Here is a 27254-nt window from a genome sequence, read left to right on the forward strand (position 1 = left end):
CCAAAAGTTCAGCTCTAACATTATTAGTTCCTGCAATTTTCTTGGGATGTTTAAGGGCTGTTAGTGATGGCAAAAGGTCATATAAATGTAAAAATAATTTCTGCTTAATTTTTTACTAGCAATGTGCCTGAACACACACAGTTATCCATTCTGGTATTAAAGTGTTTTTGAAAGTTATAGCACTGACCAGTAATTTGTAGAATGCATCACATTTTGTCAAACTTTCCCTGTAGGCTTCTAATCTGTCCATTTTACAGTGTTGAGTGAGAGGCGATCAGGAAGAATATTAGCTGTCCTGTTTCATGTTGTAGTCCCAGTACTTCTGTAGCAGACTATAAATTATGCAGCCTTTCATGACCAATGATTTAGCGTAAAACAATAATACTGGAAGCTACCCCACTGAATCTGTAAAACTAACCTTTGAGTTGATATTTATAATTTTAAAAAAATAGAAATTTGCTGGTTATCAGCAGTAACATTCACAGGATTTATGGGTAACAAGGGGCTTTGATGCCCTTTTCCCTTTATTGAAATGAATACAAATACTCGTCTGCAGATATGAAAGTAGACCACTTCTTCCATGGAGCGTGGACTGCAGCACTGTGCTCTAGGTGGGGCTGCATATTGGGACTATTCAGAATGCAGTAGCCCTCTTACTGAGTGGGGCTTCATGTCAAGGGCATGAACATCAATCAGTATAATATGCATGGGCTGCCTATTAGATACCAGGCAGAGTTCAAGATGCGGATTTAAGCTGTAAAACCTCTGAATTCTTCAGTACTTTGCGAACCGAGAGAGAGTATCAGTCAGTCTCTCTCTCTCCGTCCCTTTGTGTGATATTGCCAAAATTGAGATAAGAATCAGGTACTAGGTCCCCCTCTGTTTGAAAATGGGAGGGTCTTCTCAAGAAGTCTGAGGAACTCTGGATACTTCAGCACCTTCCCATCACAGTCCACCAGAGCACAGATTTGTTAGGTTTTACAGGATGCCTGAAAGGTTATTTTTCCAGCTCTAATCCTGGCATTTGGGGACAGGATGAGTCCAGGGGTAAGAGAAGTCAGAGATGGGGGGGCTGTTTCCTTTATTGTGTCTGCAAGTATTATGTTACCATTGAGGTAGTTGGTTATATTTTGAATTGAAATAGTCGCAAAGAGCTCCACTAAGCAGCAGCAAAAGAAATATGGTGGTGTATTCTTAGGAACAAATCTGAAGGGGGAAACTGAAAATAAGCTAAGTCTATCCTTGAGTTACCTTTTTTCCTTCACAGCTTCATTGAAATTTCAGCATGGGATCCATTGAGCTTTATTCAGAAATGTTTCAACCATGGACTTTCGTCCCTAATCTTTATGCCTTGTCCAATAGCATGCCTATTGGTCAAAGGGGAAAATGCAACACCTTCCTTTGTAGCTGTAAAAGATCTTATAACGAGGAAAAATACCCTCCTCTCTGAGTTAATAGTCCGAAGTCTGTGCAGTGTTATAGCTGTGTTGGTCCTAGGATATTAGAGACACGAGGTGGGTGAGATATTATCTTGTTGCACCAACTTCTGTTGGTGAGAGAGGCAAGCTTTCGAGCTTACACAGAGCTCTTCTTTGCCCAGACCTGAAGAAGAACTCTATGTAAGCTTGAAAGCTTCTCTCTCACCAACAGAAGTTGGTCCAATAAAAGCTATTACCTCACCCACCTTGTCTGTCTAACATCCTAGGTTTAGGAATATGAGTAAGATTTTATAGTTTAAAGACTATTTTGTAATTAACATTCTTACTCTTTGCAGGTTCTATCATCTGTGATGGCGTCCGCTTTACCCAGAACCCTTGGAGAGTTGCAACTCTATCGAATATTACAAAAAGCAAATCTCTTATTCTACTTTGATGCCTTCATTCAGCAGGGAGGGGATGATGTGCAGCAGCTATGTGAAGCAGGTGAAGAGGAATTCTTGGAGATAATGGCTCTTGTAGGCATGGCTAGCAAGCCTCTTCATGTCCGAAGACTGCAAAAGGCTTTGAGGGACTGGGTCACAAACCCTGGTCTTTTTAATCAGCCTCTCACTTCCTTACCAGTCAGTAGCATTCCAATCTATAAATTACCAGAAGGGTCCCCTGCTTGGCTGGGAATATCCTGCCCTAGTTATGAAAGGAATAGTAATACCAGGGAGCCTCACTTGAAGATTCCAAAATGTGCTGCCACCACGTGCGTGCAAAGCGTGGGTGCAGGCAAATCTGATGTGGTAGGAAACTTACCGCTGCAGAGCAGTAGTGAACCAAGACTCTGGCAAGGTCACCACACTACAGAGAGCGAACACAGCCTTTCCCCTGCTGACCTTGGCTCTCCAGCTTCACCAAAGGAAAACACTGAGACCCTAGATGCTGCGGCTGCTCTGTCAGTTGCCGAATGCGTGGAACGCATGGTTCCCTCCCTGCCCAAAAGTGACTTCAATGAAGTAAAGGAGTTACTGAAAACGAACAAGAAGCTGGCAAAGATGATTGGTCACATCTTTGAGATGAGTGATGAGGACCCTCGCAAAGAGGAGGAGATTAGGAAATACAGTGCAATATATGGCAGATTTGACTCAAAAAGAAAGGATGGCAAACATCTCACGCTCCACGAGGTAAAAATAACTCAGTCTGGAATGAGCTTTCTCTGTTACCATCCCCCTTTTTAGATGGTAGGATGCAGTTTTCTTATGGACATTGTTTCACTTCCTATTATATAATGAGAAGAGTGTGTGTGTCTGTGCAAGTCAGCACTGCCACAGAGTTACGGGATGAAATAGGAACCCTTTCCTGTGTTTGTATGTGTTTGCACTAGTGATTTAAAATGCACATCTTTTGAGTTCTAAGTCTCTCTGAAATAGATGACCTGAACAAATAGAAATGAACAGATCAACCCTTTAAACAGCAAATTGTTGTTATACAAAGGCTTCTAAACACTGGGCCTCTCTCCAGACTAGTCCTGCCTTTCTGTACCTCTTTCCACTTTTAGAGAGTAAACAAGTCTCCTCTGTATATATTTGAAACTGCTTGTTTCAGGTGACCTTGTTACCTGACTTGATTAATACAGCTCAACTGCCTTCCCCCTGCTCTAGGCCTCGCTGTGTAGCTGGTGTAAGGCAGAGGGAATTCTGAAGACAAGGGCCCACAAGACCTAGTTATTATCTGGATTGGGTTCGAGATTAGTTGTAAAACCTTTACATTTCCTTGGGCACAGTACAGGTAATCTAGGGTGATTACCTGGGCTGTAAAAAGTATGTGTTAATGTCATTTGCAGGGGTGGAGGATAGCCCCAGTGCAGAGTAGGCTCTGACCTGAGGGCTTGTCCTTGGATGCCTGAAGAATGGCAGAGTTGCTTACATACCTTGCTTTGAACATACATACACACGTACTCTTTCATTCTAGCCTTCTTTCTTGAAGCTAGTAACTGTATATGTTGTAATGCAGTAGGGTTGTCTTTGTTGGGAATTGGTGTTTTAGTGCTGAAGTAGGATTCTACAGAAGAATAAACATAAACTACAGCAGTGCCAGATAAGTGTTGATATAATGAATGCTGCATCACCACTTGTCAGTTAAGTGATTGCAACATTTCAATCCGATCTGAGATTTGCCATGAGGTGTACTTCCCTAAAGGAAGGGTTATCTTCATATTACAGGCGTGCCAAAGAAGCTTACTGGTTTTACACTTGTTTTCATTTCTGTAACTTAAAATGACAATTTAAAAATAAGTTTTTATAGGTGTGTCATCCATAATGTAAACTAGACCCTCTTGGTGTTTTTGAAAAAACACCAAGCTCAGTTAAAATTACTATTTACTTCTAAGAGGCAATTGCACATTCCCAGTAATTACGTCTCATAGGGATTTTTACTACATATTGATGATACATTTTTGATGGAACTTGTGGCGATTTGGCCATGTGACTAACACACCCATTTAGCAGTGCAATTCCTGCTTGTGCACTACGTTGAAAATGCGTAGCTCAGTGTTATGAGGTCATCCAACATACCGATGCAAATCCTGTCCTGTTACTCTATGACTGCAGGCCAAGTGCAGTCTCAGTGCACAGGCGATGGAGGCAGAATTTGAAGAGTCCTTGCTGGGCATGTGCAATCCCTGCCGGCTCTGGGAGATCTGTGTACATTGCTGCACAGTCAGGATTTGGGGCGGGGTGAATCCTCAGTGATCCTTCCTTCTCTTCCCTCTCATAGAATGGAGGCATGCACGGCTTGCAGACTCTACTCTAGCCTTCTGTCTGGAGTAGCAGCTGCAGAGAGGTGCTGAAGCCTGGGAAGGGAATTCTTCCCGTGGAGAATTTCCCAGTGTCCAGCTGAGTTTCTTGGGTTGAATGTTGGGGAGAGGATTTGTCCCTTACTGAACATTAAGTTGTCTTGTTAGTGCATGGCTCTGAAGGAGCTGCTACAATGAATGATGTGGTTGCATGTTGACACTGCAAGCTAAACAGAATGCTGAAGATCTGTGGGAGAGGCAGGATTCACTCCTTTCTGCTAATATGTAATAATAGGGAGACCAGGTGGGTAAGGTGCAATATCTTTTATTGGACCAACTTCTGTTGGTCAGAGAGAGAAGCTTTCAAGCTTACACAGAACTCCTCTTCAGACCTCCCATTTGTTACCATGTCAGGTGCACATAAATACCCCAACTGTCAAAAGTGCTGAGCAGTCAGTAGAAGCCAGAGAAAAGTGTGGGTGCTAGGAATTCTTCAAAAACTAGGCTTATTGTGGGGTTTTATCATGAGTATCAACAAAGGAAAAAAGAAAAAAAACTAAAACCATCATTGACTTAATGTTAAGGTCTGACACACAACCTTCAGAACAAGGAAGTTCTGAGTTAATATTAAAACGCTGTCTTTAATCTATCCCATTGTCTTAGTATTGCACAGGTTTCCAAATATGGGGCGTTCTTATGCTGTGAGACTGAGACACAATGGATTGGATTAAAGGAAGATTGTTTTGGCCATACCCTTGAACTTGGTGACTCATACGTGTTTGATTCAGCTCCGTTTTACAAATGTAACTTTGGGGTATTTTTTGCTGTTTGTATGACTACATGTAAAACACAAGAAAATCATGGGGTGAAAAAGACACAGGAATAGCAAACATGAGTAATAAATGTGGTCTGACTTTACTTAGGTTATTTACTTTTGTTGACTTAAAGGAGCTGGGGGAGAGACTTTGTATTCAGTTTTCTCTGTGTCTGTGTGTGACAGGAAAATCATCTAACTCTGTTGATGGAAATGTATACTTAATTGTAATTGTTGCTAGAATCCCTGCTTTTTACAATTAGGATTCCCAGGAAGGGATTCTTATTTTGTGGCACCAGCACTGAATTTTTCTACCTGCTATCTACAGACTGCTGCCGATTAAAAGGGAAGAAGCCATAACATAACATGTACTTCTGGCTCAATAAGGCTGGGTTTGCAGTGATCATGAGAAAATGGCTAAGAGAAGAAAGAAAAACAAACTCCCCTCCCCCTCCCAAACAAAATAATTGGCTATCCTTGAGTATTATGATAGAGCACTTGCCAGGCGTAAACAAATGTTTGCAATCTTTTTTTTATGATTGTAACCTTCTAAGACTATATCCAGTTACGAAATAATGCATATTGTTATGCAAGTGTACACTATGAATATCATACTGACGCTGAAGTAGCAAGCATCGTGTGTGAAGAATGATCCTCAAAGGATATCTAAAACATAGTAAATGAAAAGTAATGTACAGACGTTAACACTTGAATACCAATTCTTTTATATGAGTGTTGTATTCATAAATCTCTTGCCTTTGCATTTATTTGTTTTGCTGTATTCTTTCTGTAAAAGAATATATAGGGTGTTTTTTGTTTTTGTTTTTGTTTTAAATCACCCCTTGAGTTTTCTGGTCTGCTAGGTAACTGTCTTAGTCATGATTTTAGTACAGTCTATGTTAACAATATATAGTAACTGCATTATAAAATGGATCTAATCCTGTCACTCTAGTGCATCTGACTTCAGTAAGCGGTTTGGTCTTTCAGTGACTGTAGGATCAAACAATACATGTAGTTCATCTATTAAATGTATGTAGTGCAGTGGCTGCTAGGCCAGAATGCCTTTCCTGAGTCTTCAGGTCTATATTGTAAATAGTGTAGTTTAGTGTAAAATCACATTGAGTACATGAAATATACTTAAGAAATGTCATTATGAACAGTAGTTACTTCTGAGATCTGCTAGACCTGACAGTCTCAGCAATGCCCCTTCATCTCAGCTTCTTAATATTCTTTAAATCCATAAAACAGGCCACGTCACAGACTCTAATTGAACTGAAGATAATTTTTAAGTTATATTTCCAAAGAACTTCCAGCTCAAGCCAGTAAACTTGTCCGATGAATAAAAAGTTTGCATGACCAGTTTCATCCTTTAAGGCAAATTTTTTTAAAAGGTCTGCTTACAAGGGGATCTTCATAAGAGATGTGGGGATGGTTTCCCAGGTACCAAGGTATAAAGCACCGTTTGCGAGGGAGTGGGGGACAAGTTGTTCATAGTTTTTGCCAATGCTTCAGTGTAATTGCAAGCCTACTGTCCTGCTCCCAGACTCTTCCACCTCTGTGCTGCTGCAGGAAGCTGCTAAGTATTGTGCTGGTGTGTGTGTGTGTGTGTGCGTGTGTGGCCAGCCATGTCCGTGTGCAGTGAACTGCAATTGGTCTGTTGCCCTTAGAACGTCATACTCCCACAAGGGTATGTATGACAATTGGAGAACAGCAGAACTTGATTCATAAGGAACATGCTGACTGCATTTGAAAAACATATTTGCTGCAGGTATCCAGTAGCCTGATTAATAGATATCTATGAGGCCTAGGGAGAATGCTCCAGTGAGAAGCCCATCACCCTAAAAATCCAGCTCTTGGAAAGCAGAGGGGTGGTGAGACTTCTAATAGGCGTTGTTCCTGGACCTTTCTTGGAGGATATATCTGTCATATCAGCCTTTGGCTGGTATGCATCTGATAAATACAAAGTGCTCGTCACTCTCTTCGCTGCTGTGACAGGAGGGAGGATCTACAACTTCTCCAGTGTCTGTGTTCTGGGTTGTCTGCCTCCATTAGTAACTTCAGTGTGTGTCTTCGCTGCTGCTGCTGGGTTTCTCAAATAGCAACATCATGAAACTGTTATAGTTCTTAACAGTTTCACCACTCCCTACAGCAGTGGTTCTAAACCCGTGGCCCGTGGGCAGCTTGTGGCCCGGTCAGCACACAGTTGCGGCCCATGTGACATCCTCAGGGTCAGACAGGTAGTATTGGGTGCGGACCATATAACACATTGTGGGCCTCCTCTGTGGCCCAAAATGGTAAGTAGGTTGAGAACCACTGCCCTACAGGATTGCATAGCAGTAGTGAAACTGACTTGAGTCTTGTTAATTTCGTTTTGCTGCTTTTTAAAGCTGTGGGCAGCCTCAGACACACCAGGACGGTGTCCCAGCAGGCTCAGGAAGACATTACTGCGTTGATTTAGATTTGATTAGTGTTCAGATATAATCTTCACAAGTAAATAAGGGTGAGAAACATGCTTTTTTATAAGACAGTTTACGTTCTGCAGAAACTGATGGCTTACATGTCATTCATCAGGGAAATCTTCCTACGCACCCTGTCAAGTAGATTTTTCAAGCCTTGTGCATGTTCTTCTGCACTGGCATTTATAAAAAAAAAAAAAAATCTTTGGGAGCCAAATGCTTTGAACATTAGGAGGTGCTGTTTCATATTGGGGTTTAGTTAACATTGGGGTGAGGAAAAGGTAGCTTACATCAGAGAGTATTATAATAAACACTTTAAAGAATACTAAATGTATCTACCGTATTTATGTCTCTTCATAACTGAGGCAAGTATCTGGGAAAGGATGAGTATTCACAATTTGAGGAAATCCTCTGGATTCAATATAAAATAAGTAATGTGACTCAGTGCTGAAATCTGTCATCATTTCACACAATTGGATACTTTTACAAGGGTCAATAGGTTATGTTTTGAGGAAGTCAAGAATATTTTTTTGTGTTTAACTTCCAGCTAACAGTTAATGAAGCAGCCGCTCAGCTGTGTGTAAAAGATAATGCATTGTTAACCAGGAGAGATGAACTCTTTGCGCTGGCTCGGCAGATCTCTAGAGAAGTTACATACAAGTACACTTACAGGACCACCAAGTAAGCTTTTAATAAACTCAGGGGAACTTTATTTTCAATTAAGTAATCCGTTTAACAGAATTTCTTATGAAGCATTAGAAATCTCTTTCCATTCTTCCGCCTCTGCAGCTAGCAAAATGTTTACATTAGGCAGAGGGAGCACATACATATGGAAAATAGAAATCATCAGTAATACTGTGTAACCCGTGGAATCTTTCATATTGTTACAATCACTTTTATTGGCATGTAGCTATTTTAATTCTTTCACCTACCTTTTGGTTCTCCAGATTCAAAAACAGTATATTTCCTTCCATGTACCATCTCTAAGAAGCAAGTATTTTAAATTTTGAGTCATTTGTTATTTCAAGGCTAATATAAATCGGCAGGGCTTAAACAGCATAGCCAGAGCATGTATGAAAGACAACGGTAGTTGAGGGTGGTTTATAAACACCTGTTTTAAAAAATAATAATTTGGGACCAAATTTAAATGTACAGTGTCCCTTTTTAAAATAGTTATCATATCAAGCAGTGGAAAACAGGATATCATCTGTGTATTATAGAATACATGCATTTTACAAAACACGTCCATAGATATGACTAATATTTTTCAGTATAGTCTATATATTACTATCAAAAGTTGATATCTCTCGGATATTATACATGGTGCTGAAAATATATTTTTCATATGTTTTCAGGAATTTTTTAAGAATATTGTCTAATGCACATGCCTGGCTGCGCTAGCGTCTTCTCCCATCCTGGGTAACAGAGGCCAAAGGGCATTTTGTCATAAAGATTATGCTGGAACTTTCAGTTTTAAGGTGAAAATCATCTCTGTTCAAAACACCAGCAATAGGCCTATGTACTGCTTTACTGAGGACTTAAGTGGTGCATGGGCCTTGTGCTACTCCTGCACAGGACTGAATTTCACCCTAATTTAGATTAATTTTATTGGGGGGCCTTTTTTAGTCCCACTGCATGATCTTGTCTGGTTTTGCCCTGATTCCATTCCCCTTGTTTTTCCCCAATAATGCCCTTTCTACCTAACAGCTGATCAGCACAAACAGTAGACTTTTCAGCTCCGTCACCTCATCGTGTTGACCAAACTTTCTTGCCCTTAGTTGAGTTTCAACTGCTTTCCTGTCTAAGTGCCTAATACTGCAAATCCTTGCTTGCCGAGTACTCCCAATGATTTCCACTGTATCAGTTGGGTGGTTAAGAGTTGCAGGATGGGACCCTACATTTATGTTTCCCCCACACTAAGTGGGCCATATTCACCCTTGATTTCAATGGTGTTAAATCTAGTGAGTTATAGCAGAGATAAGTTTGTCTCCTTATTTTTTTATGTAAAGACAGGATATTTATATTGTTTATCAACACTGTGTGTGGTTTTTCTTCTAGATCTAAATGTGGAGATAGAGATGAACTATCACCGAAGAGAATTAAGCTAGAGGTATGATATTGTGACTCCTACATGCCAAGTTTTACATGCAAAAAATTGATTTGCCCCTAAATTAGAGAACCTGTTAAAAGAAATAATTTAGAGAGCACCTGATATGCTGATGGCTTACAATTTTGTATAGCAGTATCCATTTTGTTTGTGATAACATTCTTCCTTTTTTGTCCAGGGATCTGTGTGTGAAGTGGGGGAAGATACTAGGAGGATTAGGGGAAGCGGGACTGGGGAATTGCACTATTGGGGCAGAACTGACATAGATGTATGGCCACCACTGTGCAGTGGGCTTGCTGCAGATCCCAAGGGATCTTCAGGCGTTTCCTGCAGTCTCTCTGACTTGGGCCATGAGATTGGGAGACAAATCCTGTCCACCCCTGAGACACCAGTGTGGGGGAAGCTATCAGAGGTTCCTCATGGAGATTTCTTTCCATTGAACTTGATTGTCTTGTATGTTTTTATTTTGTTTTTCTGTGGCTCAGGGAAATTCTTATAAGGCTCTGACATAGTTCTGTAAACTTAGAGAAAATAATTTTTACTTTTAATTAGGCACCTCTGTCACAGTATTAATATTAATTTAGGAAAAATAAACACCGAATAGATGACTCCGTTACTTTCTGTATCCTATTTTTAATTAAAAAATAAAAAGTTAAATGTATAGAAAGAGCATCAGACTCTGGTTTTCTTTAGATTATGAAAACATAGGCCAGAATTCTGCCCTGCGGAATGTCCAGTCCAAGTATTCTGCTTTCCATGTTTGAGTGGGACTCTTCCCATTGGAAAATGTACTGCAAGCTCTAGGCAATATCTTCCCATCAGCTTTATTTCCTATAGGGCCCAATTGCACTGAAGTCAGTGGGAGTCTTTCTGTTGCCTTCATTGGGCTTTGGATCAGATCTAAAATGTAGAACTTTCTATTGACTTAATTGAGAGTTTTGCATAGGAATTGATGGCAGGATATGGGCCATATGTGCCTATAAGTAAATCACCAAAACTGTCAATAAGTGAGAAATTAATTGCAAATGAAAATGTATCTATCAGCACATATACGCACATACACATAGAAAGTGTGTGTACTTATATCTGTCTGCATGTATATATATCACACACACTCATAAAATATAAAAATTCACATCTACGCACAACTTTAATTAAACATAAGTTCTTTTGGCAGTTCCTTGTTAAGAGGAAATCTTCTCAAGGTCAGACTGAGAGCATGTGCAGTACCTTAAGTATTACTTAATATCTTAAGTTTCTGCTGCTGAAAAGTAAATTCAGTCCATTTTAAATAGGTCATTACATAGATATACATAAGTATCCAATATGACTGGCTCATTTTCCTTTATGATTTTTTTAACTGATTAGCCTTTTCACTCATGCTTGGGTATCCATCTGATGCAGCTACAATTCTCCTTATATCATCTACTAAAATAAATGGTATAGTATATTACGATGTGCTAAGTATGGGGTCTGCATTATAATACCACATACCTCCAAGTTACATGCTATGTTCTTCATCATGTAACCGTAATGTAAGGGTTTGCAATACATTGGAATAGCACTTTTTTCATATTTCATTCCTTCAGTGAGGAATGATATGTCATATGTCAATTCTACTATTTCAAAGTAGTGCAAGTATTTACATTTGTTATCTATGCAAAGGCCAGTCTCCTGTGGCAAATACTCAGCAAGGTGCATTTTTTCCCCTTGAAAATGAGAAGTTTAGTTTGAAAAACCAGGTATAAATAAAAGCGTTTTTTAAAGTTAGTCATTTTGCACTCTGGTCATTTTGTTGTGCAACGCATGGATTACAGCACTGGACAGCACTTACAAATATATAATTTGAATTGTGTAAATGTGTGCTCTGAAGGTTTACTCACAGCTCCCATGCCAGTAATTCTGTGTGTTTGTGTTGGGATTTGACCTGTCTTGGCTTTTTTGTATTATAAACCTAGAATTTAGAGCTAGGAAAAGCCCAATTAAGTCATCTACTCCATCTCTACACCATCGCTACCCTTGGCCAATATACAGTACCGTAGTTCCCTATAGATATTCTCCAGTGTTTTTTGCCCAGTCTAGTTTTAAATGGCTCAAGCAGTGGTGCTTCCACTGCTTCTCTTGCTAGACTGAGATCTCACCATTAGGAATTTTTTTCCTTTGCTCAGTAGCAGTTAACAATGGTTAAGCAACTGAAATGACAAGCCATGGGTGGGTGATTGATTTTTTTTTTTATAGGATTTTTTTTTATGGGGAACCATGGAAACATGGGAAAACATAGTAGATTTAAGCTGAGACTTCAGGCCGGGGTGGGCAAACTACGGCTCGGGGGCCACATCTGGCCAGGGAGCGGGGTTGGGGGGCTTGCCTTGTTTCACACGGCTCCCGGAAGCAGTGGCATGTCCCCCCTCCAGCTCCTACATGTAGGGGCAGCCAAGGGGCTCCGCACGCTGCCCCCGTCCCAAGCGCTGCCCCCACAGCTCCCATTGGCCGGGAGCCACGGCCAATGGGAGCTGCAGGGGCGGTGCCTGTGGACAGGGCAGCACGCAGAGCCACCTGGCCGCACCACCACGTAGGAGCTGGAGGGTGAACATGCTGCTGATTCTGGGAGCCGCTTGAGGTAAGCGCCTCCTGGAGCCTGCACCCCTGACCCCCTCCTGCACCCAAGTGCCCTGCCCCAGCGTGGATGCTCCTCCCATCCTCCAAACCCCTCGGTCCCAGCCCAAAGCACCCTCCTGCACCCTCAACCCCTTACCTCCAGCCACACCCCAACCCCCAATTTTGTGAGCATTCATGGCCCGCCATACAATTTTCAAACCCAGATGTGGCCCTCGGGCCAAAAAGTTTGCTCACCCCTGCTTTAGCCTGTTGTTTGGGAAGCTGTTGTTTTGGAGAGGAGACTTATACACCACTGGAGAAAGTATTCTCGTATTTACAGAGTTGTGAACCTTCAGGCTTTTTGTTCACTGTTTCAGCACTATAGTTCAGAAGAAATATGTTCACACTCTTTCTACTTATTTTAAAAGACTAGTAGTTCAATTATGTGATATTTTTCCTTGAAGAACTGAATGTCCTCAGTCTACAAAACGATGTTCTTCTGAATCTTCCTGTTACTGCTGTGCGCTGCACAGATGTACTAAAGCAAAACATTGTTTCATTAAAGAGGACATAATCCCGACTATACAGAATGACTGACAAAGTGGTGACACGCCCAACTTTACCACCACGTTTTTCTGTATGTTTGGGAGTTCTGTATTATTGTAGATAGCATTTATGTGGCAGGACAGTTATTTCACTTGTGTTAATGAGTTGTGGCTCTAATTTACATTGCAGGTTATATTAATTTTTCAAAAATATAGAGTTATATTGTTTCACTACACATTTCCTTTACAGGGTTATTTTCTTGGGGAAACATATCTCACTGTTGACTTTTTATTTTTTGTTAGCAGTATTTTTCTAACAAAAGGTAGAATATGAGAAAATATTGTAGCAAATGTTGCAGAATTCGCTCTCTCCAGACTGGATGGAAATAGTGTCCATCCATGCTTTTGAAAGGTGTACTGCTGCATCTTCTGTCTCTGAATACAGAGAGTGAGGAAGTACAGTGGGTTAGTGTTCTGGCTTTTCACTTGTGGAGACATCAGGCCTGACCTTGGCTTTTCTTTTTAAAAGGTAATTTCACTTATTGCATGAGGCAGGATTGGAACATTGGAGCATGATTTGCCATTGCCTTGCCAATTAGGTAGTCATGCCTCTACAAAGTGCAGTGTGAAAGGCCAATATGCCAATTTAGAAGTGTTTCGTACCTCACATTGCATGGATGTAAATGAGTGCTTTCGGAAACAGGCAAAGTGACCTTTTCAAAAAAAAAAAAAAAAAAAAAACTGGGATTTTGCAGGTTAGGCTTGATGTAGGTGTACCAGCAGGGCTGTGTGGGCAAAGTTACACATTGCCTGCTTCCAGCCACTCTTGCAAATCCTTCCTCTTCATGAGCACTAAATTCACACAAGCATTACAAAGAAACAAAATACCACGAATTACATCAGATTACCTGTAAGAGCCTTTCTCTTCCTCCGTGTGCCTTTCCCTTTTTGTTGATAGAGTGGGCAGCGAGGCTGTGGGAGTTGAGTGTAGAGAAAAGAGAGAGATTCTAGGAAAATAGCAGGCTAAAGGAATAGAGGGAGTGAGAGAAGGACTGGAATTACTTGGGATGGGAGTTGGGAGTGAATAAAAAGAAAGTGCTGTGGCTCTTAAATTTCTTCTGCATAAACTACAGTAGGGAAGAGCAAAGATGCAAACAGCATTCCGTTCTCCCACGAAGCAGCCATCTCCTTCTGTGACGAGTATGGCTGGGGGGGACCCTTATTTTGTCATCTTTGATGAGTCACTGGTAATGCTGCGCAAAGCAATGAGCTGCTGTGGCAGCAATTCAGAAAACAAAACAAGTCACAGGTATATTGCGCAAATGGCATAGAGAGAATGGCTACTCATTCTCCTCATTTCTGCCTTTTTAAATTGTGTGTGAAGAGGTTCGCTTTCCACATATAGTATTGATGGCCAGGAGGGGAAAGTAGAGGAGAATTATAAAGTTCTTGCTCTTCCCTGTGCTGGTAATAACAAAGGAATCTTCAAGTGAGTGGCAATGTTAAAACAGAGGCGGGGGAGTGGGAGAGCCTGAGACAGCCAAGTTCAAAAAGCTCAGTGAGAGTAAGAGACCCAGAGGGGAATGCGAGACTAAAGAGGAAGCTGTGAGGAAACATCTGCAGTCAGTGCCGGCTCTGGAGAGAAAAGAGGGAAGGCAGATGCCCACCTACACCATTGCCAGGCAGGTTGAAAAGAGAACCAAGATCAGAGGTGTGGGATTTCTCTTTCTCTCCCGATCAAAAGAACAGAAGCATTAAAATCTGCGTTCATGTAAGAAAAGTGTTATTGGCGGGGAAAGAAAGTACACATGTGAGACTGAGAATATCTGCTATAAGAAACCACTTTAAAAACAATGCAGCAGCATTGAAGAAACACATGTGCTGTGTGTTGCAGACTCCTAGTATGCAGTAGGGAGGAGGAATGGGGAGAGGCATGCTTAGCTAGGAGTAGGCCATGGACGGATGTCATGCTGAATTGCCTAACCTTCTGCTACCTCTTTCTTAGTCATCCATTCCTATATCATAAGTCTTTGTGAACAAAAGAACAGTGCGGTAGGGGCACTTCTCAGGAATGGTGATCCAGAATCCAATTGCCTATTGAAGAAATGTATGTGAGGATAACACAAAGCAGCAGAAACCATTCATACTCAGTGGGACTGCTTTTGAAAAACGGACTTCAATTTTACACTGGCATACAAATGCTGGTGTAAATATATGCAAGCACATTTTATGGCACTAAATTACATCATTGGTGCTGTTGTACGTCCATATTCAAAATTTCAGCTACATGTACATATGAACGTAAGGCATTCACAGGCCTCTTGTTAAAAAACAAAACAAAACTCCCACTGCACAATAAACTGAGGTCTACGTGTAAAAGTAGCTAGTGTTTTCTAGTGGACTTCCAGCATCTTTCTGTTTCCAGGTGAGGTTTTATGGAGAATTTACACTGTTCTAAAGTGGTAAATACTTACTGGATTGTATTTTTCCGTTGGGGAAATTGGGGTGGGGAAGAGCTGCATAAAACACGCTGGGCCTGATTCTCCTCTCAAGGAGCGAGAGTAACCTCACTGAAGTGAATGGAGTTGCACTGTGAGGGGGAAGCAGACCTCCTGACGGCATTTAAAGTGACACAGATGTGTCTCAGAGTAGCAGCCGTGTTCGTCTGTATTTGCAAAAAGAAAAGTGGCACCTTAGAGACTAACCAATTTATTTGAGCATAAGCTTTCATGAGCTACAGCTCACTGCATCGGATGCAGCGAGCTGTAGCTCACGAAAGCTTATGCTCAAATAAATTGGTTAGTCTCTAAGGTGCCACAAGTCCTCCTTTTCTTTTTACACTTGTGTCTGATCACTGTTGCATAGGCCACTGACTGCATAGGCCTCATTGTTCACTAGGTATTTCTGTCTTTTTTCCCTTTTCTTTATTAGTCAGAGGTAGTGTATCATTCTGCAGTTTTTTCTTCTGGGAATGCTACCTTTCCCTTTCTTAGATTATAAACTCTTTGGGCAGGCACTATTTTCCTGTGTGTGAGTACCTAGCGTGCTATAGGCCAGGGGTTGGCAACCTTTCAGAAGTGGTGTGCCGAGTCTTCATTTATTCACTTTAAGGTTTCACATGCCACTAATACATTTTAATGTTTTTTAGAAGGTCTCTCTCTCTATAAAAGTCCATATAATATATAACTAAACTATTGTTGTACTGTAAAATAAACAAGGTTTTCAAAATGTTTAAGAAGCTTCATTTAAAATTAAATTAAAATGTTGCTCTTAGGCCGCCGGCCCGCTCAGCCCACTGCTGGTCTGGGGTTCCGTTCACCTAGGCCAGCAGTGGGCTGAGTGGGGCCTGCAGCCAGGACCCCGGCCGGCAAGGGGCCGGCAGCCAGAACCGCAGACCGGCAGCGGGCTGTGTGGGGCTGGCGGCCAGGACCTCAGACCGGCAGTGGGCTGAGCGGCTCAGCCCGCTGCTGCTCAGGGGTTCCATCCGCTGGCTCCTGCCAGCTGGGATCCCGGCTGCTGGACCTGCTCAGCCCACTGCCGGTCTGGGGTCCTGGCCCTGCCCACATACAGTGGGTATCTGCCTTCTCCCTGGTTCTGGCCCCTTCTCTTCCTCTCTCTCTGCGCTGAGCTGAGGGTGGGAGTGCACTGAGCACAGGGCTGGGGGTGAAGAAGCAGGCTTGGGGTTGGGGTGTAGGGTCTGGCTAGGAGCTAGAATGAGGGAGGGGGCTCAGGGTTGGGGCAGGAGGTTTGGGTGTGGAGAGCTTACCTGGTCAGCTCCCATTTGGTGGGAGGGGTACAGGAGCTCCCGTTTGGTGCTCAGGGTGGGGGTGGGGATGTGGGGGGTGCAAGAGTCAGGATGTGGGGGGTGCATGGGATGTAGGGGGGCTGGGTATGTGGGGGGGTACAGGAGTCAGGGCAGAGGGCTGGAGGCCTGTGAGGGGGGTGCAGGTGTCAGGGCATGGAGTGTGAGGGGCCTGGGTATGTGTGGGGGTGCCAGAGTCAGGGCTGGGGTTGTGCAGGGGGGTGAAGGAGTCAAGCAGAGGGCTGGGTGTGTGTTAGGGGGGTACAGGGCTCAGGGCAGGGGCCTGGGAGGTGTGCGGGGCTGCAGGGCTCAGGGCAGAGGGCTGGGGGTGTGGGCTGGGGTCGTGGGGTGCTCACGGCAGAGGACTGGAGGGGATATGCCCTGTTTCTCTCTCTCAGAAACACATGCCTGCCCACCCTTCTCCAAGGCCCTGCCCCCGCTGTTTCTCTGCCTCCACCAGGAGCAGCTGACCCCGCTCCTCCCCCACCCCCTCGCAAGGGCCATCAGCTGATTGGCAGGCAGGGAGGGACGAAGAGGAGGAGGAGAGGCAGGAACCCAGCACACTGCGGGAAGAGGCAGGGGAGCCGGCAGGACCAAGCTTCTGCCCCCTGCCCCTGCGGGAGGGGGCGGGGGGCAGAGAAGAGTGGGCCGGGCAGGGCAGGATATGATTTTTAATGGCACACTGCTGCTGCATGCCGTTAAAAATGGGCTCGCGTGCCGTCGGCTGCCGACCCCCGCTATAGGCACTGCCTGTAATCCTCCTAAAAATGTTACTTTGGGACAAGAGGCCTATGATCTCCTAGTTATGAATTTCATTGTTTTTAGATGCTACTTCTTTCTCCAGCTTCCTCCCTTGAATTAGCTCTCTTCCCTGCTGCATTTTCTTGTGAATAATAATGCATCTCCATTGCTTTACATGAGTTTTGCTTGTAAAGCACTAAACTGCATGAATATTTAATCTTGAACCTTGCTACATACAGCAAGTGACTGTAAGGCAACTTGCAATTTTCCCATGCAGAAGAGACTTGGGAGACTTGCAAGTCATAAAAGTTAGAGATGGATAAATAATTTTGGGGGCTTAGCATCCATGCACCTGGCAGAGCAGAACTGTTCCCTGCCGCATACAAAGTCCATGCTACTTTGCTTTTCAGTGGGCAGCTTGCCATGCAGAGAACTTGTAAAGATAAGCCACTACCATTTTACAGTGAGACCAGTATAGTTTGTGTGTCTTTGCAGCATGTTGAATTTTGTGGTGGTTTGCCCAGTTTTCTAAGTTACTAAATTCTACTACTGTGTATCTAAGATCAGTCTCAAGGTCTTAGTCTGCATGTACGGCAAGCCTCATGGATGCTACAGATGCAAATGGTCAAAGTTAGAGCAACAGTCTGCATTTATAACATTGATTTCTTTAAAAAATCCAAAAAACCCAAGCTGCTAAATCCAAAAGAAAACCACAAAATACTGGGCCTAATTCTGCTCTGTTATACTGTCTCAGCTCCAGAATAACTCCATTGAAGTCAATGGCATTACTCTGGATTTATACCTGGATGTGTTAGGCGTGGCACAAGCCTCTGATCTGCAAGTGGTATGAGCCAGATCGTATTTGCTGCAGTATCTTGCACTGCTGAAGCATAGTTTGGTTAACTTGTTTCAGGGTCTTAAATCCCAGTTCAGGTTTTTCACCGGAGTTAAAGAATATTCTCTTTTAAGTCACATGATACATTGCTTTTTCTTTAAAAGCAAAACAAAATCATATGCCCTGTTTGTTTTTGCTCAACAGGATGGTTTTCCTGATTTCCAGGACACAGTCCAAACACTTTATCAACACGAGAAAGTACCACTTGCCTTGGCGAAAGGCAAAAGTGAAGATTTGGCAGCTCTTAATTCCCAGGTAAACAAACCACATGAAACTATCAGGTTTCTACTGAGATGCTGTCCAGAATAGTAACAGTTGCTTTCTAGGCTGATTTTTGTATAATATTTTGATGACTAAAATCATTACCTTCATTTCTCAAAGATCACCTGGGCTAGCTGAGATAATACCACTGCTAATATGGGTTTAACTCTTGAGCTGTTATGACACTCTATAGTTTTGTCTTCATTCATTGCAAGGAAGTAAGGATCTCACCTTCTAGGCTTGAGACAAGAGAACGAATGCACCATCTACTGTTGGGAACGAACGCGATACTGACATTACAGTACGTGCCGCATAGAAGTGAAACCCTTTTAAAAGTAAAAGTAATGTTTCTGTTTGTAAAATATTAACAGAATCCCCAGGTAGACCATCGATTAAAATACACTTGAAAGTAAACTGTTAAAAAATTGTTTCTCCCTTTACCTATGTGCCGAGACCTAAAGTCAAGGTTCTATATTTACTCAGACCACTTTAGAGGTCATCCTGTTCTATAGGAGAAACACAGAACAGGTTCCTTCCCTGCTCTAAATGTCATCAGTTTCCTGGAGAACCTAGGACGTGGTCTTCTCTTTTACACTGTCAGCTAATTTGTTGTGTTATCTTCTGAGCACACAGATGTCAGTGGGAGTTGAGGTCACTTCACATCTCCCAAGAGACGCTCAGCCCCTTGCAAGAATCAGCTCTTTCTTTTTTAATAGAGACAAGTAGTAATGGTGACACTTATAAAATACAAAGAGAAATCAATGAACTTCACAGTTTGCTAGCATCCATGGATGCTAATTCTACATATTTTTGCTTCCCTTTCTATTTGTATGCTTCTGTGTGGCTCTTTGAAATGGACATTTTTTTAACTGGTGATTTTTTTTTTTTTATTTTTATTTTCATACGATGTTTAGTCATAGCCTTGGGAACATGATCATTTTGAAAGTTAAAATTCTCTTGGCACTAAAGTTGATGACAAACATTTATACATCATTCCCTCCCACTTTGCTCCACATTGTTTAATTTCACTCTCTCGAGGTGTATAGGTCTTCTTCATCTTCTAGACAGACATTTCACACCTTTATCCCCCACAAACATACTGTCATCCTACACTTTCACAATGGCAGATTTTTAAACTTGTGTACTGTTGTTTCCTAAAATAAAGACTCCAAGATGTCTGGTAAAATCTTGGCATAAGTTTTTAGCAGATGTTGCCATTGCTCTTGGAATATTTTGTAGAGCCATTTATTCCAATAGGGCTAAATTTGATAAGTAAGAGACAGATCTTGCATTTGGGAATTTCTGTAAGTATAGACTGCAGTCCTAAAGTACAGAAAGTTTGTTCTCCTCAGGTAAGAACTAAGAAATATCACGTTGACTGGCTAAAACAGAACACATGTTTTTATGCACTTTGAATGACACTGTCTTCCATAGCTTTAGTGGCTGCAGAAATATTTTGTTTGCTTGATAGTTTTGAGGTTGCTGTAAAGCACAAGTGTACATATGAGCCAACAAAGAACTATATCTAGACTGCTTGCTTGATTACCTGCTGGTATTATTTTTTTCCTGTAGAGCGACATCCATATATATTCTTGCTTTATTTGCAGTCTGAAAAGATGATGGCCAAACAGATGGAGTTTCTTTGTAACCAAGCAGGGTTAGAGAGACTGCAACACTCAGAGAGACGCCTTTCCACAGGGTACTACAGACAAAGCTCAGAAGAGCACAGCCCCAATGGCGTGACGTTAGATAATGTGGATGGACAAGGTATAGTAGCTTCCAGGCATGATATTGCTGCCATCCAATTTGTCTGGTGTTATGCAAACATTGTTAGTACTGATGTTATTCATATAGCTTCAGCAGTGTGGAGGATGCTAAGCAGGTAAGTAAAGACAAGATCCCTGCCTGGAAGAACTTACAGTCACAATCAGTGTTTCTCAACTACAGGTGCATGGGGGTATGCAGGGGTATTGCAGGGGGTAGTCAACTCATCTAGATCAGTGTTTCTCAACCTGGGGGTTGCGACTCCCAGGAGGGTCATGGGATAGGTTTTGAGGGATCACAAGTTCAGGGCTGGTCTTAGGGGGTGGCAAGCAGGGCAGTTGCCCGAGGCCCTATGCCATAGGGGGCCCTGCAAAGCTAAGTTACATGCTTCGGCAGCAGGGCTTGGGTTTCAGCTTCAGCCCTGCCACCCCCAGGACTCCAGCTTCAGACGAGGCTCACAAGTGAAAAACAGGCTCAAGTATCACACAAAAGTGTAGGTACAAAATGTATATTCCAATCAGTTTATTTTATAATTATATGGTAAAAATGAGAGAGTAAGCAATTTTCAGTAATAGTGTGCTGCGACACTTCTTTGTATTTTTAGGTCTCATTTTGTAGGCAAATAGTTTTTAAGTGAAGTGAAACTTGGGGGTACACAAGACAAATTAGGCTCCTGGAAGGGGTACAGTAGTCTGGAAAGTTTGAGAACCACTGGTTTAAATGATACAACCAGAGATAGAGCCAGATTCTGCTCAGTAACTCTGGGGAAACCCCATTGACTTCAGTGGAGATGTTCTGTATGTAGACTTTTGTAACCGGGGCCAGAATTTGGCCCTTGGATTACCTCTATTTAAAACTTTACAAGTAGGCAAGAAACTGTGGTTCAGTGTACTGCCATGCAGGAGAGCTGTACTGCAGTCTTGTTCCCTCATGCACCTTGCACCTCATCTCACCTCATCAGTCTCTTGCACCTCATCCAGGGGGTGCTGCAGGGGCATCTCACAGTGACTACTCCAGCTGATTTTTAAGGAGGGGCATAGCATTCACAAGGAATCCTAGTACTCTGCTTGAGCTATGATGTTTTCAGAGAAGTAGTGTATGGGAGAGGGAAGGGATCCTCTGGGTCTCTGGCAGAGATACAGAAGGCCCTTTCCCAGGAAGAAGACTTTTACTCTTTTGCTTACTAACCTAGAAGGTAAAGCTGGTGACTTGGTGGGTATCACTTCCAGCTAACTATCTCTGTTCACAATAGTTGACCAAAAGATGGGGAGCTGGTTACATCAATCCCCAAGAATTAAGAACATTTTAATTACAGCTGACAGTCTTTAGTGTTCTAAAAGGGTCCCATGGTAATCCCCATAGCGTGTCCAGAGGCTTTTTGTTGGAAGGAGGATTAGATTGGATTCTTGTGTCTGTGTTACGTTTAGAACGTGAGAGGGTTTGTTTTGCTTTAAATGATGTTTTTACTGTGAAATGAAATTAAATATTAGTAATGTAGCAAAATATAATATATAAAAAGGTCTTTTTCTTTTTAGAACAAGAACATAATATTTAAGGAGGTAAGGATTAAAAAAAGAGAGAGAGTAGAAGGGGAAGTGAAGGAACTATTTCTTAAGTGACATTACAAATTACACAGCTTTTTTGTGAGTTTTGGACCAATAATTTTCAGAAGAATGCCATGTAAAGAGAGTACAGCTGTGAAGATTTAAACAGAGTCACAACGTAGCAGGCTTGTTGAACCCTCACGTGGTTTCCCTCAGGTTCTTGACTGGCTGTTTCTTGCTCACATGCTAAGGGTGTGACCAAGTGCCATATGTGGGGTTGGGAAGTAATTTCCCCCCTCAGATTAGCAGTGGCCTTCTTGGGGGTTTTCAGTTCCTCTGTAGCATGTGGGTGAGGGTCACTTGCCATCTGGGTGTGTCTCAATTGTTTCCCGGCCGCTGCAGGAGCCTTGGGCATTGGGCACTTTGGTCTCTCCTATTTTCTGCTGTGGCACATGATAGTCAAGCCACCTGTGGGCTGTAATACTTTGGTCTAACTTTGATTGTTAGCTTTAGTGTGGTGTTGGCCTGTGGTATGCAGGAGGTCAGATTAGATGAGTTGGTGGTACCTTGTGGCCTTAAATTCTGTGACTAACAAAGCTCAGCATGGAAGGGGAAGTTGGATCTTGACGTGTGTTTGAGGAAAATGAGGGATTGATGCTCAGCCATACCAATCTGTAGCAGCACTAGCAGCCTGGAGAGGAAGAAAGGTCATCTGCAAATCAGCATTTTACATACTAGAAATCTCTCCTGCATGGTTGAAATCTAGAATGTTTTTCACTGATCAAATGGTGGTGTCCTTTTTTTAGCCTTAATTTTGATTTCTAGCATTGCTTTGATTCATACTCAATACTGAATATTTCAGTATTGACCTCTTTCAGGTGAGAGGCCCCTGAATCTCCGAATGTCAAATCTGCAAAATAGACAGTTGCAACACATTTCGCTAGACGGAGAGCAGCACGTAGGAAAGCCTCTGTGCAGTGACCTGATCCGACTTTACTCCAGTGGGGAGGCAAAGTCTCTGCCCTCAGGTAAGTGTTATCCATTGTAAAGCACCTCAAGCTGCCCCGTAACATCCTTTGACAGGTGGCTTTCAGAAAGTTTGTGGGGAGCCACACACCTACTTATCCCTTTCAAAGAAGAATTTAGTTCCTAGACACCGTCTGCAGATTGATACCTTGAAACCAAGCTGCAACTGAAACCTCTGAATGACTTGTTAATCTAGAAACATACTGAACATTTGATGAGAGATTTAAGTATTGCCATGTTTTCAGTTATGCTTTGGGCAGGAGATGCAATAACTATTCACACATAAGGCAGGAGTCTTGGGACCCATCTACACAGACAAAACAGCCCAGCAGAACAACTGCTGTTGAGCTCTCTTGTGGCGGAACATGATTGTAACATGATCTGGCTCAGTCTGTGTGAGTGGGACCAAATGATATTACAAACAGACTTTTTGAAAAGGTGCCTTCAGCTCTGTTTATAAAGATTTAGCCCCATCTATCTGGGTTGGACCAAACCATTTTAGAACCTGGTTCAGCCACAGCAGAGTTTCTGTTGTTTTGACTCTGTAGACTTGGCTTTTAAGTGCTTCTGCTAGCCTTTCTATGCAGTGACTTATGGTCACTGTTTCTCCTGTGGTTTAACGCAGGCATACAGAGAAAAATCTCAAATGCTATTAAGAATATTTCTTCCACTATGAAGTCTGAATTGGATGCCTGTGTTTTTTGGCAAAGCATTTTACATATAAAACTGGTGCATTGGCATAATATTAAGAGCAGTCTTGAGACTCTTCTTCCTCAAGGTTGAGGAATAATAATGAGATGTCTCAAGGGTGGGTGTATGGTAGCGGTTCCTCTTGAGACTATTGTGCTGTCTGAGCACTTGGCAGAATGCTGTGTGTATCCTATCCATGCCTATCCTAACCCCTCCCTATTGCAACCTGCTGCCTGTAACAAGGGTCTGTGTGGTTGGAGAACCTTCTAGTCCATGGTCTTCCCACATCCAGGAATATTCCACATGCTCATGCAGAGAGCAGTATTGCTGAGCTCTGCTTCCTGTTGAATGGGGGGTTACAGAGAAGTGATTGTGGAACTGTGGTGGTTCTGACATAGTTCAGGGCTCATATGCCTTGGGAGGAGGGTGGGGCAGAATCTTGTCTTCTGTGAATGTTGATATGTCATCAGCACCCATGTAGTTCAGTGGGCAAAAACAGAAGACATTTATTTCGACACAGTATTTAACAGCTCCTCTTCTTCTCCTCCTCCCCCCCCCCCTTTTTTTTTTTTTTTTTTTGTTTGCAGAAGGCCTTGGTATTTTAAAAGACTTTCCTCACTCAGCTTTTAACAACATAGAAAGGAAGGTCATAAAAACAGAACCTGAAGATACAAGATAGTCATCCTACTCTGGAAAATGGCATCAGAATAAAGAATACATCTTTAGAAGAGAACAAACAAGCCTTAATAACCAGTGTTGCCTCATTCAAATAAGAGATTTCATAGCCAAAGCCTAAGAACTGGTACAGCAGTCTGTGGAGACTGAAAAACAAGAGACTTTGCAATCCAAAACAGTAATACAGGTGGATACATGTTCCTTTAAAGTGGTTTTATAATGTGGAAAGGTTCACAAATTAATATTGTGAGCCTCCTTTATTTAAGAATGTATTATGTATTTGTATAACTTATCAAAGTAAATCTAGATGTTGGGACACGTATGGAGTCCAGTAGATGTGGCTACAGTTCATTTTACTTGAAATTTCAATGTCTACTTTACATGTATCTAGCATAGATATGATTGTTATACATTTGAGTTAAAAATCCTTGGAGAAAGTGTAAGAAAACCTAGAGTGACACAACTAACAGCAAGTTTGCAATGGTATTTGTAGGAAAAAATAGCAAATGCATAAAATATTTCATGGTTTAAAATGTTATGTGGATATAGCATTTGATAAAGCTGATCCTGTATTATAGCAGACACATTTGACACTTATTAATGTTATTTTAATGGTTTCAGCAGCCTATGTGTAATACATTTACAGTATATACCTATCCACTACATGGGAATGGTGAATAGGAAAATATTAGCCAGAATATGGGAGCATCCTACTTATTGGCTCCAATTTCATTAGACAGAACAATCATTTCAGACACTGTGTAGCTAAGCCAGGGCTCCTATGCTCTCATATGGGAGGGAACTCAGAACACTAGACATTATGGACAGGATGGCAAAAGTTGTGCTTCAGACACTTAGAATATTTTGAAGTTCTCTGTGGATGTTAAAGACAAAATGCATCACAAGTGTGGCAAAGATGGAAAATGCAGGATTCATGCATCAGTATTCAAAAGGTTATATTCAATATCCAGGAACAATAAAATAACAGAGAATAGGGGGAAGGGGATACGTTACTTGTAAATGACCCATTATGAGGTGCTTCCCAACCCACGTGATTCTATGAGTATACCATATACTGCAGACAGTATGCCAATATGTTCCTTTGTATATGTTAATTAACATCTGTATTCGTTATTTATTTGACTCTTTTTTTTGTATGTTTTTCATTTTTGCAGATGCCATTTTGTCTAAAGACAAGGAATTAGCTTATAACTTAGGGATTTTGGTATTTAATGTGGGGTGTGTGTGTGTGTAGACATCCATAATGTCAGTGTAACTCCTATTGTATAGTTGCATCTCTGCAGTCAAAATAGCTATACACCTTAGTTTTGAATATAATTTTTACCCACAGTGCTCTCTGAGGCGGGGAAGTAAGTCACCAAGTAATGGATAAACTTCCGCAGTGAGGTGTGCACTTTTGCTGTGTCCTAGATATGTAATGATTATTCAATCAGAATGTACGTTGTACTGAAATTGTCAACAAAATGTGAGCTGGAATGTCTACACTGCAGTCTCTGATCACTGTAAACATGTTTAATTATTTTATCACTTTTGATTTGTGGAACAAAGCTTTATAGTAGAAACACCAGTAAACAACTTTTTATACTATTAAAACGTTTGAGTTTTTTAAATGTTTCTTGAATTGTATTGTACTGTCTCACTACTGAAGAAACTTACTTTGAGTGGAATTTGCAACTTCATTGCTAGAAATAAGAGGTTGAATGTGGTGTTATATTTGCTCCTTTATGTTGAGAGATAATAGAATGGGTAGTGAGTATGTTTCTTCCGTTCGTTATGTTAGTCATGGCACTGGTTTGTATCTGGGTAGTTTCGTGTACAGTATTACAGTTTGGAAGCTTGTAAAGCCTTGAATTGTACAAGTTTAGTAATAGAATTTAACAAGCAACAAGTTTTTAAAGATTCAGGAAACTTCCTTCTGGTTTTTGTTTTGTTTTGTCAACATCTAACATGACCAAAATCTCTGCTGGACCACATGAAGCTCTTAAATATATTAAGAGTTTACTGGTCTGGTTTACAGCAGGTGGAGGGCAAAATAGCTCATTTCATTCATCATGGTTTCATTAGAATACAACATTTATTTTGTAAACACTAATGTATTAAATTTACTAAAATTAAAGTATATAATAGATATTTTTATTTTGAGTTTGTAAATACAGTATGATTAAGTTGTCATCAGTGGGTTAGCTCTAGGATGGTATTTTGGTTTATAATCCAATGGACCATGTCATTCCCAATACATGAGGCACTTTTTATCATGTTCAGTGTGCAGCTGTGTAATAGTTTTAACTTCCTGGGTACAAAACTATTTAAGATGTTCCCAGATCCCTCATACACTTGATAATGGCAAATAGTCTATCACTCATTTTTTCCAAGGCAGGGAGTCTTGGCTGACAGCAGTCCCCTCTGAGGAGAGATGGGCTGGGCTTATGAGTGGGTACCCTATTGGGCTGCTGATGAAGAAGAGGCACCATTGCAGGTATAGGGGAAGGTTTACTCAGCCTACTGGCTGTGGGGAATTGATGGATTCTGGCTCCCCCCAGGGTACTTTTTGACCAAAGTCCAGCCTGGCAAATGATGCCTGTTCTTATGCACTTGTTAGTTGCTTAAAAATAAATTTCACCAGGACAACTTTCTCCCCCCCTCCCCCTCTTGTTTTTCTTCCTATTTTCCTTTTTTTCCAAAACGAGGGGTTACTTTTCCTGGAAGAGGAGTCGTCCAGAAACCTGCAGTGAGGGAGAAGGAGACGCTTCAAGTGCCACAGTTGCTGGCAGAAGCCTCTCCCCTGTGTAGTTCTGCTCATGTACTTTAATCCTCTTTAAAGGTTGGCACCGTGACTCCGAAAACAGGGAATGCCCTGGATGTCTTTAGAATAGAGTTCTTTCATTTGCTGTAAACTCCACAGGCCTCAGTCACCTGGGCAAGTCAAATTGCCAACAGGCCAGCTGCATGCATGTGTGGCACAGGGGTCTTGCAACACAGTCTGCCCTATGTGGCCACCCTGTCCTTCTCTCCTCTCCCTCCATGCACACACAACTCTGAGAGAGATCTCAAGCCAGCTGTCCCATCTGTTGTTAGACTAGAGCCACGTGGAAGTAGG

General features: G+C 42.0%; 1 protein-coding gene across 2 annotated transcripts in view; it reads left to right on the forward strand.

Moving 5' to 3' along the window:
• The window catches only part of NAB1 (NGFI-A binding protein 1), a 31451-nt gene extending 5684 nt beyond the window's left edge, over positions 1-25767 (forward strand). The window contains exons 2-8 of one of the 2 annotated variants that reach the window (XM_073306186.1): positions 1775-2608; positions 8036-8169; positions 9547-9598; positions 18321-18431; positions 20045-20204; positions 22624-22773; positions 24049-25767. In XM_073306186.1, coding sequence (XP_073162287.1) covers positions 1775-2608; positions 8036-8169; positions 9547-9598; positions 18321-18431; positions 20045-20204; positions 22624-22773; positions 24049-24140 — 1533 coding nt within the window. In that variant the 3' untranslated portion in view covers positions 24141-25767. The remainder of the gene's footprint in view (positions 1-1774; positions 2609-8035; positions 8170-9546; positions 9599-18320; positions 18432-20044; positions 20205-22623; positions 22774-24048) is intronic. The other variant, XM_073306188.1, reaches the window with a different exon arrangement.
• The last annotated feature ends 1487 nt before the right edge of the window (positions 25768-27254 follow it).

Source organism: Lepidochelys kempii, chromosome 11 (genome assembly GCF_965140265.1).
Source record: "Lepidochelys kempii isolate rLepKem1 chromosome 11, rLepKem1.hap2, whole genome shotgun sequence".
Lineage (NCBI taxonomy): Eukaryota > Metazoa > Chordata > Testudines > Cheloniidae > Lepidochelys > Lepidochelys kempii.